General features: G+C 40.4%; 1 protein-coding gene across 3 annotated transcripts in view; it reads left to right on the plus strand.

Annotated features, from left to right (window-relative positions):
• The window catches only part of OTOGL (otogelin like), a 114,698-nt gene that overhangs the window by 62,330 nt on the left and 38,831 nt on the right, over positions 1 to 13,537 (plus strand). For all 3 annotated transcript variants that reach the window (XM_077338903.1, XM_077338904.1, XM_077338905.1), the window contains 7 exons: positions 1,810 to 1,966; positions 2,142 to 2,168; positions 2,819 to 2,986; positions 4,991 to 5,269; positions 6,001 to 6,118; positions 6,880 to 6,959; positions 8,656 to 11,240. In XM_077338903.1, coding sequence (XP_077195018.1) covers positions 1,810 to 1,966; positions 2,142 to 2,168; positions 2,819 to 2,986; positions 4,991 to 5,269; positions 6,001 to 6,118; positions 6,880 to 6,959; positions 8,656 to 11,240 — 3,414 coding nt within the window. The remainder of the gene's footprint in view (positions 1 to 1,809; positions 1,967 to 2,141; positions 2,169 to 2,818; positions 2,987 to 4,990; positions 5,270 to 6,000; positions 6,119 to 6,879; positions 6,960 to 8,655; positions 11,241 to 13,537) is intronic.

Genomic DNA, 13,537 nt, shown 5'->3' on the forward strand with positions numbered 1-13,537 from the left:
AAATTACATTGAGTTATGTAAGGGGCAACTCTGATTAAAAAATTCATCCAAAGGGCGGGGGACTACCCTACTCCATGTTTTTCAGTTCCATTACCTTCATAACTATCTAAAATGACCACTAAGCTTAAAAATAGCTGTGCACAAATGCTGCTAAATGGACATTGTGCCATGCCAGTGCTTGGATGACTGAGCCATTTTGCTATGCTGTTCTTTATTTTAATGTGTGTTGTGCATGCTTTAGACAATTTGGAAAGAAGGCCCAGAAAAGTCTACCATCCCCTACACTTAGTAGCCCTCTTCATAAGTTACAATGAACATACATACAATTTATATACAGTGTTTTTAAATGGTTTTTTTAAATATCTGTGTCGAGTAATTCTCATGTTACTATGGGCACATGTAATGTATATTGCAGACTCCATTAATCCAGGTATTAGTCCTCAGTTTAGTCTGGGAAGTAATGGTATATTAGATTTTAAAAATCAACACATACATATGGGTTGTACATGTGTTCACTGTGACATGAACAGAGCTACTGATGTGCTGATAAAAATGTACTGCTGGCTGAACTTGACAGGAAAGCCAGTTTCAGATGCGTGGATGCTCATTACACTAGGTGGCAGCATTCGCTTTAGAACTGGGGGGAAAAGTAATTGTTTACCTTGGTTTACCTTGGGGGGGGGGTGGAGCTCAGATTCCTGAGCCCAAGGAATGGTTCTGTGAAATGGAGAAGAGAATTATTCGGAAATAATAAATTGAAAGATCTATGGGGTGACTGCATTTGAAACATTACATAAAGTTCTGACTGCCTGGTCTCAAAAAGAATGGACCAAAGGAAGTGCCATTTCATAAAATGCATAGTTAACTTACGGAATTTGTTGCCACATGATGTGGTTATGGTCAGTGATTTAAATTCAAGAAGGAGTGAATAAATTATAGGTCTATAATTATTAGACCAGCCTTTTTCAATATTTTTCAATATTATAATAAATAACTCCCATCCATTTGGGAAACCCTTCCAGGATTATCAAGAAACCCTGGGGTTTCATGAATGGTTGAGAAAGCCTGTATTAGACTATGAGCCTCTGTGTTCTCTGTCAGTATGCTTTTCAGTACCTGTTGCTAGAGGCATACACCTGGGGGCTGTGACCTTCATCCCCTTCATGTGGACTTCCTGGAAGCACATGCATGCTGTATTAGAGGGACCTTTGGTTTGTTCAAGGAGGGACCTTACAGCATGTTAGGAGCTGATCAGCAGGATCCTCAGAACGATGCATTTGTGGGGGTGAATTGTATTATCTGAGTTCTTTGGAGTAGCGATCCCCAACCTGTGGGCTTCGGACCACATGTGGTCCATCGACTAATTGGAGGTGGGCCGCGAAGGACGCCTTCTACCCTCCCCGGCCCTTTACTTCATCCCCCCCCCAGCTCTTTACAACACACTTTGGGTGTCATTGTCTCCCATCACTCCCAGATGGGACTATCTCGTTGCAGAGAAACAAACTCAGGGTTCCCATTGATTTGTCATTGTCTAAAATTTCCATGAAAATAAAATGTTCCTTATGTTCATTGTTGTGGCGTGTCTGTATCTTATTTTGAAGGGATGTTTAAACATTACCATAGCAATCAGAGAGCGTTAGGGCAGTAGTTGAGACTAGAGGAGTAAACTACCTCCCCCCCACCAGGCCTCAGTAAAATTGTCAAGCGTTGAGTGGTCCCCGGTGATAAAAAGGTTGGGGACCACTGCTATGGAGGACTTACATTCATGAAAAATTACATCACATTTAGTCTGATCCTCATATATTTCAGATTGATGTGACATCCTTTGTCAAAAATTGCCATACGGACACATGCAATTGTAATCTTGGTGGAGACTGTGAATGTCTGTGTACAAGTATTGCAGCTTATGCTCACAAATGCTGCCAGCAGGGTGCTGTAATTCACTGGAGATCTCCTTCACTCTGTTGTACGTATGTTGTTTTTCATGCCACTAAATACATAGATTGATACTTCATTATCCAGTTTTTGTAAAGTCACAGCAGTTGAAAGCACTACTCAGTGCTAAAGCTGTCAACCAGAAGTGTGCTTCTTTTCCAAGATTTTATAGATACTAGTAACTGTACCTACTTTATTCCTTTCAGCTTATGACTGTGATTATTACAACCAAGGTATGTATCATTTCTGCTTTTCTTTTTAATATTGCATGCATGCAATCTCTCAAGATACTTCATCTTATTGTATTAGAAGCAAATTTACATTTGCAAGTCACTTCAAGTGGGTTTAAAGTAAAACTTTTATTTTATATGCTTAAGGCCCAGTCCTGAGTTTAGTAGTTCTATAATTTTATGCAAGAAACTCTTTTAGAATAGTTTTCTAGTGCTCCTGGGAACAAGTTCCCACTTGGAGGCAGGCAGTTCCCACTAACATTTTTTGGTGAGTCCTGATGGGAGGGGCTTCTCCCCACATCTCTGGGTAGCAGACAAATGGTTTACTCGTCTCCAAGCACAATAACTCCTTTTTTCTCCACAGCCTTTCCATTTTTCTCCTTCTTGCCTTCTGTATCCAGTTAAGAGAGGAAAGCTCTTTTCTTGCTGCCTGAATCAGGGCTAGGTTTGCCTCCACTGGAGTAAGCTTCCCCACCCTCCAGATTCTCCTCTGGCGAAACAGAACTATGGGTACTCTATACTTCTGGAATGTCCCCTCAGAGCAATGGTGGCTTCAGCCCGCCATTTTGTCCTGCTTCATCAGTGAACCTATTCATTTTTTTAAATGTTTGATTTCCCTATGCTTTCAATATTTTATTGTCATTTTCCTCTAGGCCTTGGAGAAGGACCATATATTTTGGCAAGCTACGGTCAGAATGACACAGTTATAGGAGTCAACATTAGCAGCAGAAAGATATTCCCTTTGCCTAGAACTAGTGCGAATGGAAATGTTTATTTTAATTTCATGCTAACTCCAGGACTTTTTAAAGATAAAATATTGTGTGAGTATATTTTCAAAATGGAATATAACTAAGCCTCAGATTTTAGACATTACAAAAATGTTACTTTTCAACATCATTCATTCATTCGATTTATATACCACTTTTCCCTGCAAAGTGATCTTGGAGCAGTATCCAATAAATAATAAATATAAAACCAGTACCTCTCCCCCACCCCACTTGATATCTTCTGCTGGACTAATCAGACTGGAAGATCTAAAACAAGGGAGGGAGCCAAGGTGAAGGAGGGAGGTCCATATGATTACCAGGCAGTCCTCAACTATAGGCCTGGTGGAAGAGTGCATTTTGCAGGCCCTGTGGAACTTTGACAGCTCCAAAAGGGCCTGAATTTCAACTGGCAACTAGTTCCACGAGGCTGGAGCCAAGGCTGAGAATGCCCGGGCTCTGGTTGCAATCAAGCAAATGTTGGTGTTTGCAGAGTTTAATGGTGTTTGCAAACAAGTTGGTGTTTGCAGATTATAATGCTCCCCAGGGAACATATCCAGAGAGGTGGTCCCTCAGTTACTCAGTTTTCTAACTTTCTAAAATTCAGATAGATTTAGAGATGGTAGTCCTAAAGACAAAGGTGTAGAAGAAGATATAACTATGGACACTTGAAGAAAAAGATAAATGCTTTGCTTGTCAATGAGACTGCTTTTGTTTCTGCATTATTAATATTTGTATTTAAATGTTTGATTTTCTCTATATTCATAAAATAAAACCCTTCTTTGTTCTTATAAAAAAACATTGGTTAACAAATTATTGAGTTTATGGCAGTGGTTTGCAACTGGCTTGTTAAATGTGGTTTTATGAAGTATGACATGTTTAAATTAGAAAACAGATTTCCCCCCAGTAGCCTGATGCCTCTCAGCCTCCTGCATACAGAGAAAGAAGCTCAGAGCAACAGAAATCTCATCAGCTCTAGCTGCATTTAACTATCATTATGATTTCATAGAACATTCTGTCACATAGCTGCATATGTAGTGAGGCTGGAAAGTGTCATCAAGTTACAGCTGACTTACATCACTTGCAGACAGTTTCCAAAGCAAGAGCTGGTTTGTGATTGCCTGCTTCTGTATAGCAACCCAGGGCTTTCTTGATGCTCTCCCATCTGAGGACTAACCAGTGCTGATTCTGCTTAGCTTCTGTGATCAGGCTAGCCTGGGCAATGTAGGTCAGGGCAGCTGGGAATACCTTTTGGGAAGTCTTAGTTTAGCAGGAATTCCAGTTTAGATACTAGAAAGCAGACAAGAAGATGATTTTGATAAACAAACCAAGGCTTGTGGAACAAGCTGTGGCTTAAACGAGACAGTTTATTGTGCTGTTTGAATGTGACCATTCATTTCCGGATTGAGGGAAGAAGCATAATATCTTAACGTTGACTGGCAATTATACAAGTTTTTCCCCCACAAGTGTTCCAAGGTACACTACTATACTGAATGTTTTGACTTTTATATAATGAAAAAAAGTAAAAACGAATTAGTGAATGTTTAGACTGCCTGGTCCCAAAATGGAGATATGGTATTTAAAATATATTCTGCAAGATCTTACTGAAAATATTTGATCACAATCTGAGAGTACAATAGCCTCATCTTTATATGAGTGAAAGAAATCTGAGGTCACCCATGGCTAGTCTAGCCATAGAATGGAATACAATGATCCCTATGAAAAGGAATATTTTAAAATATGTTGCTTTCAGATGCTTAATTGGGCCAAAGTGACATTGGCACAAAATAATTTATTATTAATGTATATATAACAATATGAGAGGCTGCCTAGACTGACCATTAGTCCAACTGGCACATTATTGTGAGGCGGTCCGGTAGCAGTTCTCTAATGCTTTGCCACAGAAAGGACCTTTCCCATCATCTGTTTAACTGATGATGCCAGAGGCTGAACATACAAAGCATGTGTTCTGACAATGATTCTGTTGCTATACTGTTTGTGAATTTTAGTTTTTGATACTGGAAACTTACTCCTCCTTGCTTTGTATTTCATTTGTCACAGCTCCCTCCCTGGCTTCCCTTGAGTCTGCTGAAAGACCTAACTACTTTCTGTATGTCCATGACAATGACAGTGTTTGCTTAGAACAGTGGGAAACAAGCGCATCATTTCGTAGAAGAGCCACTTTCTTCCATCATCAGGGCCTTTGGATCCCAGGTTACAGTGCATTTGAACTGCACAGCAAGAAAGGATTTTTCATTACACTCACCACAACTGGTGTGAAAGTATCAAAATATGATGACTCTGAAGAATTCAAACGTTCAAGCAGCTTCAGTATAGAGGGTAAATGTCATATAATCTAGGGATGGGACCCTGCTAAGGTACCATTTTTTATATTAGAATATCAATAGCTACTGTACAATTACCCCATAAAAATGATAGATATGAGTCTAGTGACATATTAACTGCCAGAATTTATTCAATATAAATTTTTGTGAGTCAGAGCTAACCATCAGATCACATATGTAAGTGTATCAGGCCCAGTTTATAAATACAACAGGAATGTTGTGATGAAAATGTTACAAAAAGAGGACAACACAAGATCCAACTCAATCCATTCAGCATGGGTGTGAGAAATGAGAGGTCCCTGTTAAAACCTGACTGAAAATGCCGAATTTCTGGATGAATGTTTATGCAGCAATTTCCCTTTGCACTCATTCTATGAAGTTCTTCTATAGGAAAACAGTGACATGGCTTAGACATCATTCAAAACTATGAAATATGAGCCAGAGGGGTTCTCACGCTAATGTACTTCTTCCTCAACCTTTCTCTGCTCTCTTTCTCACCTATGAAGCCAGTTAACCAAAGCTTTCTGGGTTTATAGCAAACAATAGTTAATTACTATCAAACAAGCTATAATTACATTCTACCTTCCACACCAAGATTTAATCCTGTATTAGGATCCTCCATATTTCTTCACATAATGACCAATCCATGGTCTCTGCTAGCAATTACATTCCTAAAAGTTTGTATCCATTTATGAAAGTTTGTTTTTATTTTTGGTTGATTCTTAGAGCTTCATGCAGCAATACCTTACAGGAGAATGTGTGAGTGGAGATATGAACCTTGTTCAAGTCCTTGTGTTAAAACGTGCAGTGATCCTGAAGGAATAGCATGTAAATTTCTCCCACCGTGAGTTCAATGAAATTATACATAGTTGTAATCAGTGAAGCCAGTGTATTGTATTATTATTTTCTGCTATATGCCTAACTGGTGGTGGTGGAAAGTGCCATCAAATTACAGCCAGTTTATGGCAGCCTTGTAAGGTTTTCAAGGCAAGAGACATTCGGAGGTGGCTTACCAGTGCCTGTCTCTGTGTAGCAATCCTGGACTTCCTTGGTAGTCTCCATTAGAACATAGGAACATGAGAGAAGCCATGTTGGCTCATCCAGTGGCTCATCCAGTCCAACACTCCATGTCACACAGGTGGCATCAGAAGGCCCACCAGTGAGGCCAGAACTCCAGAAGTCCTTCTACTGTTGCCTTGTTCCAGCACCAAGAATGCAGAGCATCACTGCCTCCCTTCCAAATGCTGGCCTGGACAGATCTTGCTTAGCTTCCAAGATCTGACGAGACTGGGTAAACCTGGGCCATCCAATCAGGGCAGTATGTTTAAGTACCTACAATAATTTTTAGAATCATTATTTTTTTTAGTGTATACTTACTACAAAGAGCTACTTAAATCTTAATGTATAGAATGTTCATTACTGGGTCAGATGGTTCAAAAGGGGAGATTGTGAGCACATATCAGATTTGTGATTATCTCTTCTACTTTGTTTAGCACAAGGAAAGCTTTGAGAGACCCAGGGGATCATGTGCATATTTCCTCTCATTTATGTAAAAAATATGTATATTTGAAATACTTATTCATGTTGTCTTTTTTTAATCTGTAGAGTTGAGGGATGCTTACCATATTGTCCTAAAGATATGATACTTGATGAAGTCACACTTAAATGTGTTAACCCAGAAGACTGTAAGTGTTCACTGCCTAGATTATTACCTAGGTTATTACAATAAAGAACTGTGCCCTGGTTATCAATAATATTTTTAATTATGTTGAATTGAATCCTGCCATTCCACTCAGATGAAAGTTCATTCAGCATAAGGAGCCTTTCTACCATGTAAGATGTTCTTCCGCTGGTACAGAATGAATCCTTTCACCAGAGAAATCATTAGCTGAGTGGAATTGTACGATGCTGTCTACTCATACTGTTTGTATTCTGCATTTCTTGAATGAGATTTTAAATTGTGCTATATTATATCAGTATTGTTGAGTAAAATGTACTTTATGCACTTTCTAAAAACAATTGAGTTTCAGCTTTTTATGTACTACTAGTATCAAGGCTCATGGGCTGTAGAAAGCTGGGCACTGCCCATGTCCAGGCAGGGGTGGCATCACTGCCTCCCTGGTTGGCCTCCTTCTCATAGTGGCAGCAGCTCAAGGGGGGCTGTCCTCCTTGGGCTCCCAAAAGGTGGCCGACCATGGCAATGGTGGCACCATCCCCAGCGGACCACATTCAGCCACCTTGGGAATAGGTTGCAGCCAGCTCGGCCAGTTTGGGCTACTGCCCTGGCTGGCCTCACTGACATGGAGGCAGTGGCTACAAGAGGAACCTGGTCTCCCTCTTGGGCTCCCAAAAGTCAGTTGGTGGTGGGTGTCTCACCGTGGAGTGGGGCTGGCCCTCCTCCCATTGTCCTGCATTTCCAACAGCTGTGTTGGGTCAATAGAAGTGGGCCAGCAGTGCGACCAGGGTCACTGGGGCCAGCCCTCCTCCCCCTCTCCTGCCTTACTGTTGCTGGCTTGGGGCTGGCCTTGGGAGAAGCCAACTCCACACCCCAGTGGGTGTCTCAGAGTGGTGCTGGCCCTCCTCCTACTCTTCTGAGTTTCTGATGGCAGCAGGTGGTAGGAGGAATCAGAGTAGGACAGGGAAGAGCCATGACTGACCCTGAGTTGGGGACCGTCCACTTCCTATTGGGCACATATCCCACACTGAGGGTCAATTTTATCAACTTTTACCCAGTATGTTGTTCATCTTACAATCCAGGCATTATTAAGAAGGAGATTTTTTACCATTTAAAGTAATTTATACAGTACTGTTATGCCATATTGTGTTAAATTCCAGTGAACTGATCCAGGTGGGTAGCCATGTTGGTCTGAAACAACAGATCAAAGTTTGAGTGCAGTGCCACTTTAAGACCAACAAAGTTTAATTCTGGATAAAGTGAGACTTCTAGGTTAGTATATGCAGGATTGAACTATTAATTTTAAAATGAAAAATCCACCTCATATGTTAGGAACTTTATTTTTTGAGCTAGCTAAACTGTTTTCAAAATACTTATTAAATGTACTGCTGCTGAGACAGATATATCTACAAATTATGATATAAAAACAGTGGAAGCTATATTTGCTGCTCTCTCTAACTATCAAGGGCAATGCATATTCAGAAGTGGGTTTTCACACACCTCTGATGAACTGTGTGCCCAAAATAGTGCTGAATATTTAGTGACTTTCAATGGATTTCTGCTGCCAGCACTAGTGCTATGCACAGTGTTTTGATATTGCATGTTGCTGTTTTTAAATTTTAGGAAGCTTGAACTGATATCTCTTTTTCTCCTTCTCTTCCTTTTCATTACCAATGATTTAATGCTGAAATTTATTCTCTTCACAGGCATACCTATAAAACCCACAGAATCTGTTCCTGTCACCCAACAGACCACAGAAATATTTTCTCAGATGTCTACAATGTTTGTTACTGAAGAGATTGAGCCAGCACATATTAATCTAACTACCAAAATGACAATGGAAGGAGTTACAACATTAAAAGGGACAAATGCTACAGGAAAACTACTTACAGATTCAGCTGTGTCAAGCATGTATTTACCTGATTTTCTACCAGTTCCAGAACAACCTTCTGAAGTCGGCTACAGCACTACAAGCCCGCCAGTGCTACTTAGACCTATATCCCCAACCATTTCAAAAGTCCTAGCTGTGACCTTAAAGGACACATCTTATAGCACCACCCCTTCATTGTCCATCTCACTGCATCCTTCAACTCTAGTTGTATCATCATTTCCTGCCTTTCCTTTAACAACCACAGAATCTACTATACCATTAGAATACACAACCCCTTTGGCTATGTTAGGCACTCTACCCCTTGGATCAGACTTTATTAAAATCCCCACAAGCATTTTAACTACTGGAAGTCTAGCAACAAGCCAGTCTCAGACATCAGGGGCAGCCACACAATCTTTAACATCTGAAAGAATATCTTATTCAAGTCCCGTGTTATTTACAGGTTCACCTTCAACACAAACATTTTCCGTGACTTCAAGAAGTAGGTCAACTGAGACTCATCCTCTTATTTACCCATTCTCTCTTTCTAAGCCAATTACATCTGAGAGTCCCGTATTTACTTCTAGATTTACAACATTTGCAACAAGTCCTTTTCATATTACCTCAGCTTCAGATATGGTGACAGTACAATCTGCCTCACAAATATCAACTGGTACTTTCATGCCTATGTCTGCATCTCTAAAAACACTCTTGACCCCATCTGAACATATTGTACCCTTAATTACAAAACATCTTCCTGTTACTGATCGAATCAGGACATCATCTTCAGTTGTTAAACAGACACCTACATCCATATGGTATTCTCTGAGTCCCAAAGAGACATACATGATGCCTACATTAATACCTCCTCCAATTACTACACAAAGACCCAAAGCAACGGGAGAAGTCACAATTGTCTCAAAGAGCTTTCATGTCGGACCTTCTACAGCATCTCTTTCAGGCACTCCCCAAACCTCTGAAACATTAAGTAAGCATACATTACTCACTGATTCATCTCCAGTATTAGGTATTCACGGAAGTTCAACAGAATTTGCTAGAACTAGAGTTTTACCTAGTAGTACCTCAACATTACCTGTAATGGTTTCATACGATACGCCACAAACAACATCTAAGGCAACCGTGCACTTGTTTGATCTACACACAGAATTAAAAACTGCTGCTGCGATTAAAAGTTCAGACACTTTCCCAACCTCTACAGAATTCTCAGGAACCTTATCTGCTCTTACAAGTCCATCTATATTACTCACACTGCTATCAACAACAAGATCTTCTGCTCCTCAGACTTCTGCCTCTGAAACTCATTTAAAAAGGTCATCAGCTATTCCCACAGTTAGTATGAAATCTGCCGTAAAACCAGCAGGCACTCGCCTACAAATGCCAGTTGTATCTCTTGGTATGCATCCTACCTCAAGAAGTCCCGGCTCATATCCTGCATCTTTTCCTCCAGTTATTCCTTTGTTAACTTCAAGTGAAGGTATCTCTGAAACAGATACTTCATCATTACCCCCTCCTGAGATCTCAGATTTGACAATACAACCATTAGGAACAAGAAGTTCCTCTTTGGCTTCACCAGACAGTAGGACATTATCTTCATTACCAAGTGGACTGGAAACTCAGTCTGTAGCGGCAGCGCTGACACTCTGGAATATATCAGCCATACCTGACATCACTGAAAAGTATTCCCCTAGCTCTCCTGTACATTTATTAGTTTCTTCTGCCAGCACAATAGTCCCTAGCCAAACTGCACAAATCACTGACCTCTCTTCTATCGGTTTTGAATTTTATACAACTACTGCTTCAGTCCCAGTTCCTGCTACCTCCCAAATACCTACATATACTCCAAGCTTTACTTTGTTTACATCCAAGCCCTCCACAGAAGCATTCAGAACTACAGCCATAAAAACGGATGAAATTACAGTACCAGATGGGGCAAAACAAAATGCAACTTCTACTAGGAAAACTGCATATGCTCTAGAAAGTAGTCAGACCTCAGAAGTTAAGGAATATGTTACAGAGGCTAAACATGTGAGCCCCCAGGAACCTTCACTACTTGCTTTGTCGATGTCTCCCATCCAGGCGATTTCATCTATAAGTGAAAGTAGCACAGCTTCAGTGAAGCCGGTCTCTGTTTCTGAAGTGATGGATAGAACATTATCTGACTGGTCTAGAGTCCCACCACCAAAATCAGTTAGACCTTACCACAATGTAACCGAACCAGAGCAGATGAAAATTGATAGCTTGAAGAATTTCACAGTGACAGATTCACCTTACTTCACCACAGAGCCTGTGAGAATCCAAACATCACAAACTGAAACAGAAATCATAACAGAGAGTGTGGAGCATGCTTCATTTGGGACTATGATACATACCTTAATATCTGTGACATCACCAGAATGCACGGTAGGGACACTTTTGCCTATTCATTTTTTATTAGAAAATCCTCTTCTGAAGTGTCTGTTTTAACTGTGGTATTAGATATTGTCAAAGAATTCTCAACTTGGCTGTCTTTTGTTTAACTGAATATCACTCTTTTTTGTATTAATCTTTTCTGTTGCTGTAATAGTTCTTCTTAAAGATAATGTGCACAAGTACATTCCTGTGCATGCTTCTATATTTGATTGATGTGGTTTTTAAGGATTAATATTAGAAGCTACCCTGAAAGTCTGCATGTTGAGAATGTAATGGTTATAAGTACTAGAAATAATAATTAGTAGTAATACCTGAAGTATATTGTTCTCCAGGACAATAAAATTTTTCAGTTTCTGACAGATCCATTTGAACAGATCACCACAAAAGGGTATGTAGAATCCCTCCATTAAATGAACATTCTTCAGCCCATATATTCAAATGTACATGTGAAATAACTTACACAAATATTATGTTACATACTTTTCATTGGTTAGAATTTTTCCTTCTGAATAACAGCTCTTTTGTTGTGGTAGAAAGCTCAAGAGAGTGAACCAATGTGATTCTGGACAACAAAATGGTCAGGAAAACAGAATATATGATTTCAGAAAGGAAGGATCAAATTATGTATGTGTTTGGGGAAAAAAAAGAAATGTCTCTCCCCCTGCTAAAATTACTAGCTAATAGACTATGTGTTTCTTATTTTTTATCCTGTAATGCTTTGGCACATTCCTGTGGGCCCTCTGCAGCTACACGCTGCAGCCCGAAATATTTTCTTTTTTTTTTTTTTTTAGTAAACATCCATTTAGTAGATACCAATTTAGTAAACATCTACTCACATAACCATACACTTCCCACGTTTTTCTGCCACCGTGTTTTATTTGCTGCTGTTGACAGTGTAGTGCCTGGAAAAGTTTTTATTTTATTTATTTAGATTTTTATACTGCCCTTCCCTAAGGCTCTGGGCAGTTTACAGAAAACATTTCAGAACATTTACATGGAACAGTATCAGTATCAATATAACAAAATAACAACAATAATATACCTAGAACTAGAACAGTATTTCAACAACAATAACTTTGACACACCCTTGGTAGCTTTGACCTCTCAGTCTGGGTTGGGAGGGACCTGTAGATGTTATGGGTCAATTGGCCTCAAGCAAATGCCTGGTGGAAGAGCTCCTTTTTGCAGGCCCTGCAGAATTGTGGAAGTTCCAGCAGGGCCCTGATCTCTTCGGGGAGCTCATTCCACCAGGTGGGGGTCGGGTCGGGCCTGAAAAGGCCCTGACCCTTGTTGAGGTCCAACGTGCCTCTTTAGGGCCAGGGATCCACAGCCAGTTGGAAGTGGCAGAGCGTAGAGCTCTTCTGGGGGTATAGGCAGTTAACATAGCATTTATATTTCACTTGACAGTCATAATAAGCATTTATCTTGCACAGCAATTGTCCTTATGTGAATTGATGGATCTTAAACTATACAGTTTGTGGAACTGGCTAAACCAGTTGGCTTCATAGCCACTGGTTTTCTTCAAGTATTCAGTGTTGGCATGCTGAAATTGTTGCTTCGGGAAGCAGGTATCAACCTGAGAATGGCAAGCACTGAAAGGACTTAGTGCACATTATCTTGGTAGCATCCCAGTGAGGTTGTACTAGACTAACAATTTTCTGGGAGAATACCAAGAAACCCTTTGGGGAACCTTTTTGCACTTTTGGGGAATTTTGTAATGTGCATTTGTGGAAGAAAGCAAGAGGATTATATCACAATAGAAGGCCTAGCCCTCCAACATATGCACATTCACTAGACTGTTGGAATAGAATCTACCTATGTAAGTCTCTTTGTATATGAGGTATTCTGTTTTATCTAATAAGTATCCTGAAATTTCAAGGCTCAGTTTAAAATGTTAGATTCTCATTTCGTAATCGGTGTTAGCAGCTCTGGTTTGGTTAAATTTGGTTTGCATATATATGCCATAGCCTGAAAATTGTAAACACTATGTTGACTTGCAGGAGGGCATTATGAGCGGCATAAGATGCGGCAAACCAATGTTGGGTATAAAAAAGGCCACAGCTTTATTAACTGTCCACAGGAGGGTTGGCAAAGCATGGGAGAGAGAGCCTGACCTTGTACTCAGTGGAAGTCCAGAAGCTTCCTGGGGACCTGCACCGTTCCCAGCTGGGAAAGCAGATCCCCTTGCCTACTGTAGTCTGCCACTAAGGGAACTGGCCTATGCAGGGGAGCCAACAGGCGCTAACCTCATTTGACTGCCCCCAGGCCACTTGGCAAAAGAGCCCCTG

The sequence above is a fragment of the Paroedura picta genome, chromosome 5 (genome assembly GCF_049243985.1).
Source record: "Paroedura picta isolate Pp20150507F chromosome 5, Ppicta_v3.0, whole genome shotgun sequence".
In the NCBI taxonomy this organism is placed as follows: Eukaryota; Metazoa; Chordata; class Lepidosauria; order Squamata; family Gekkonidae; genus Paroedura; species Paroedura picta.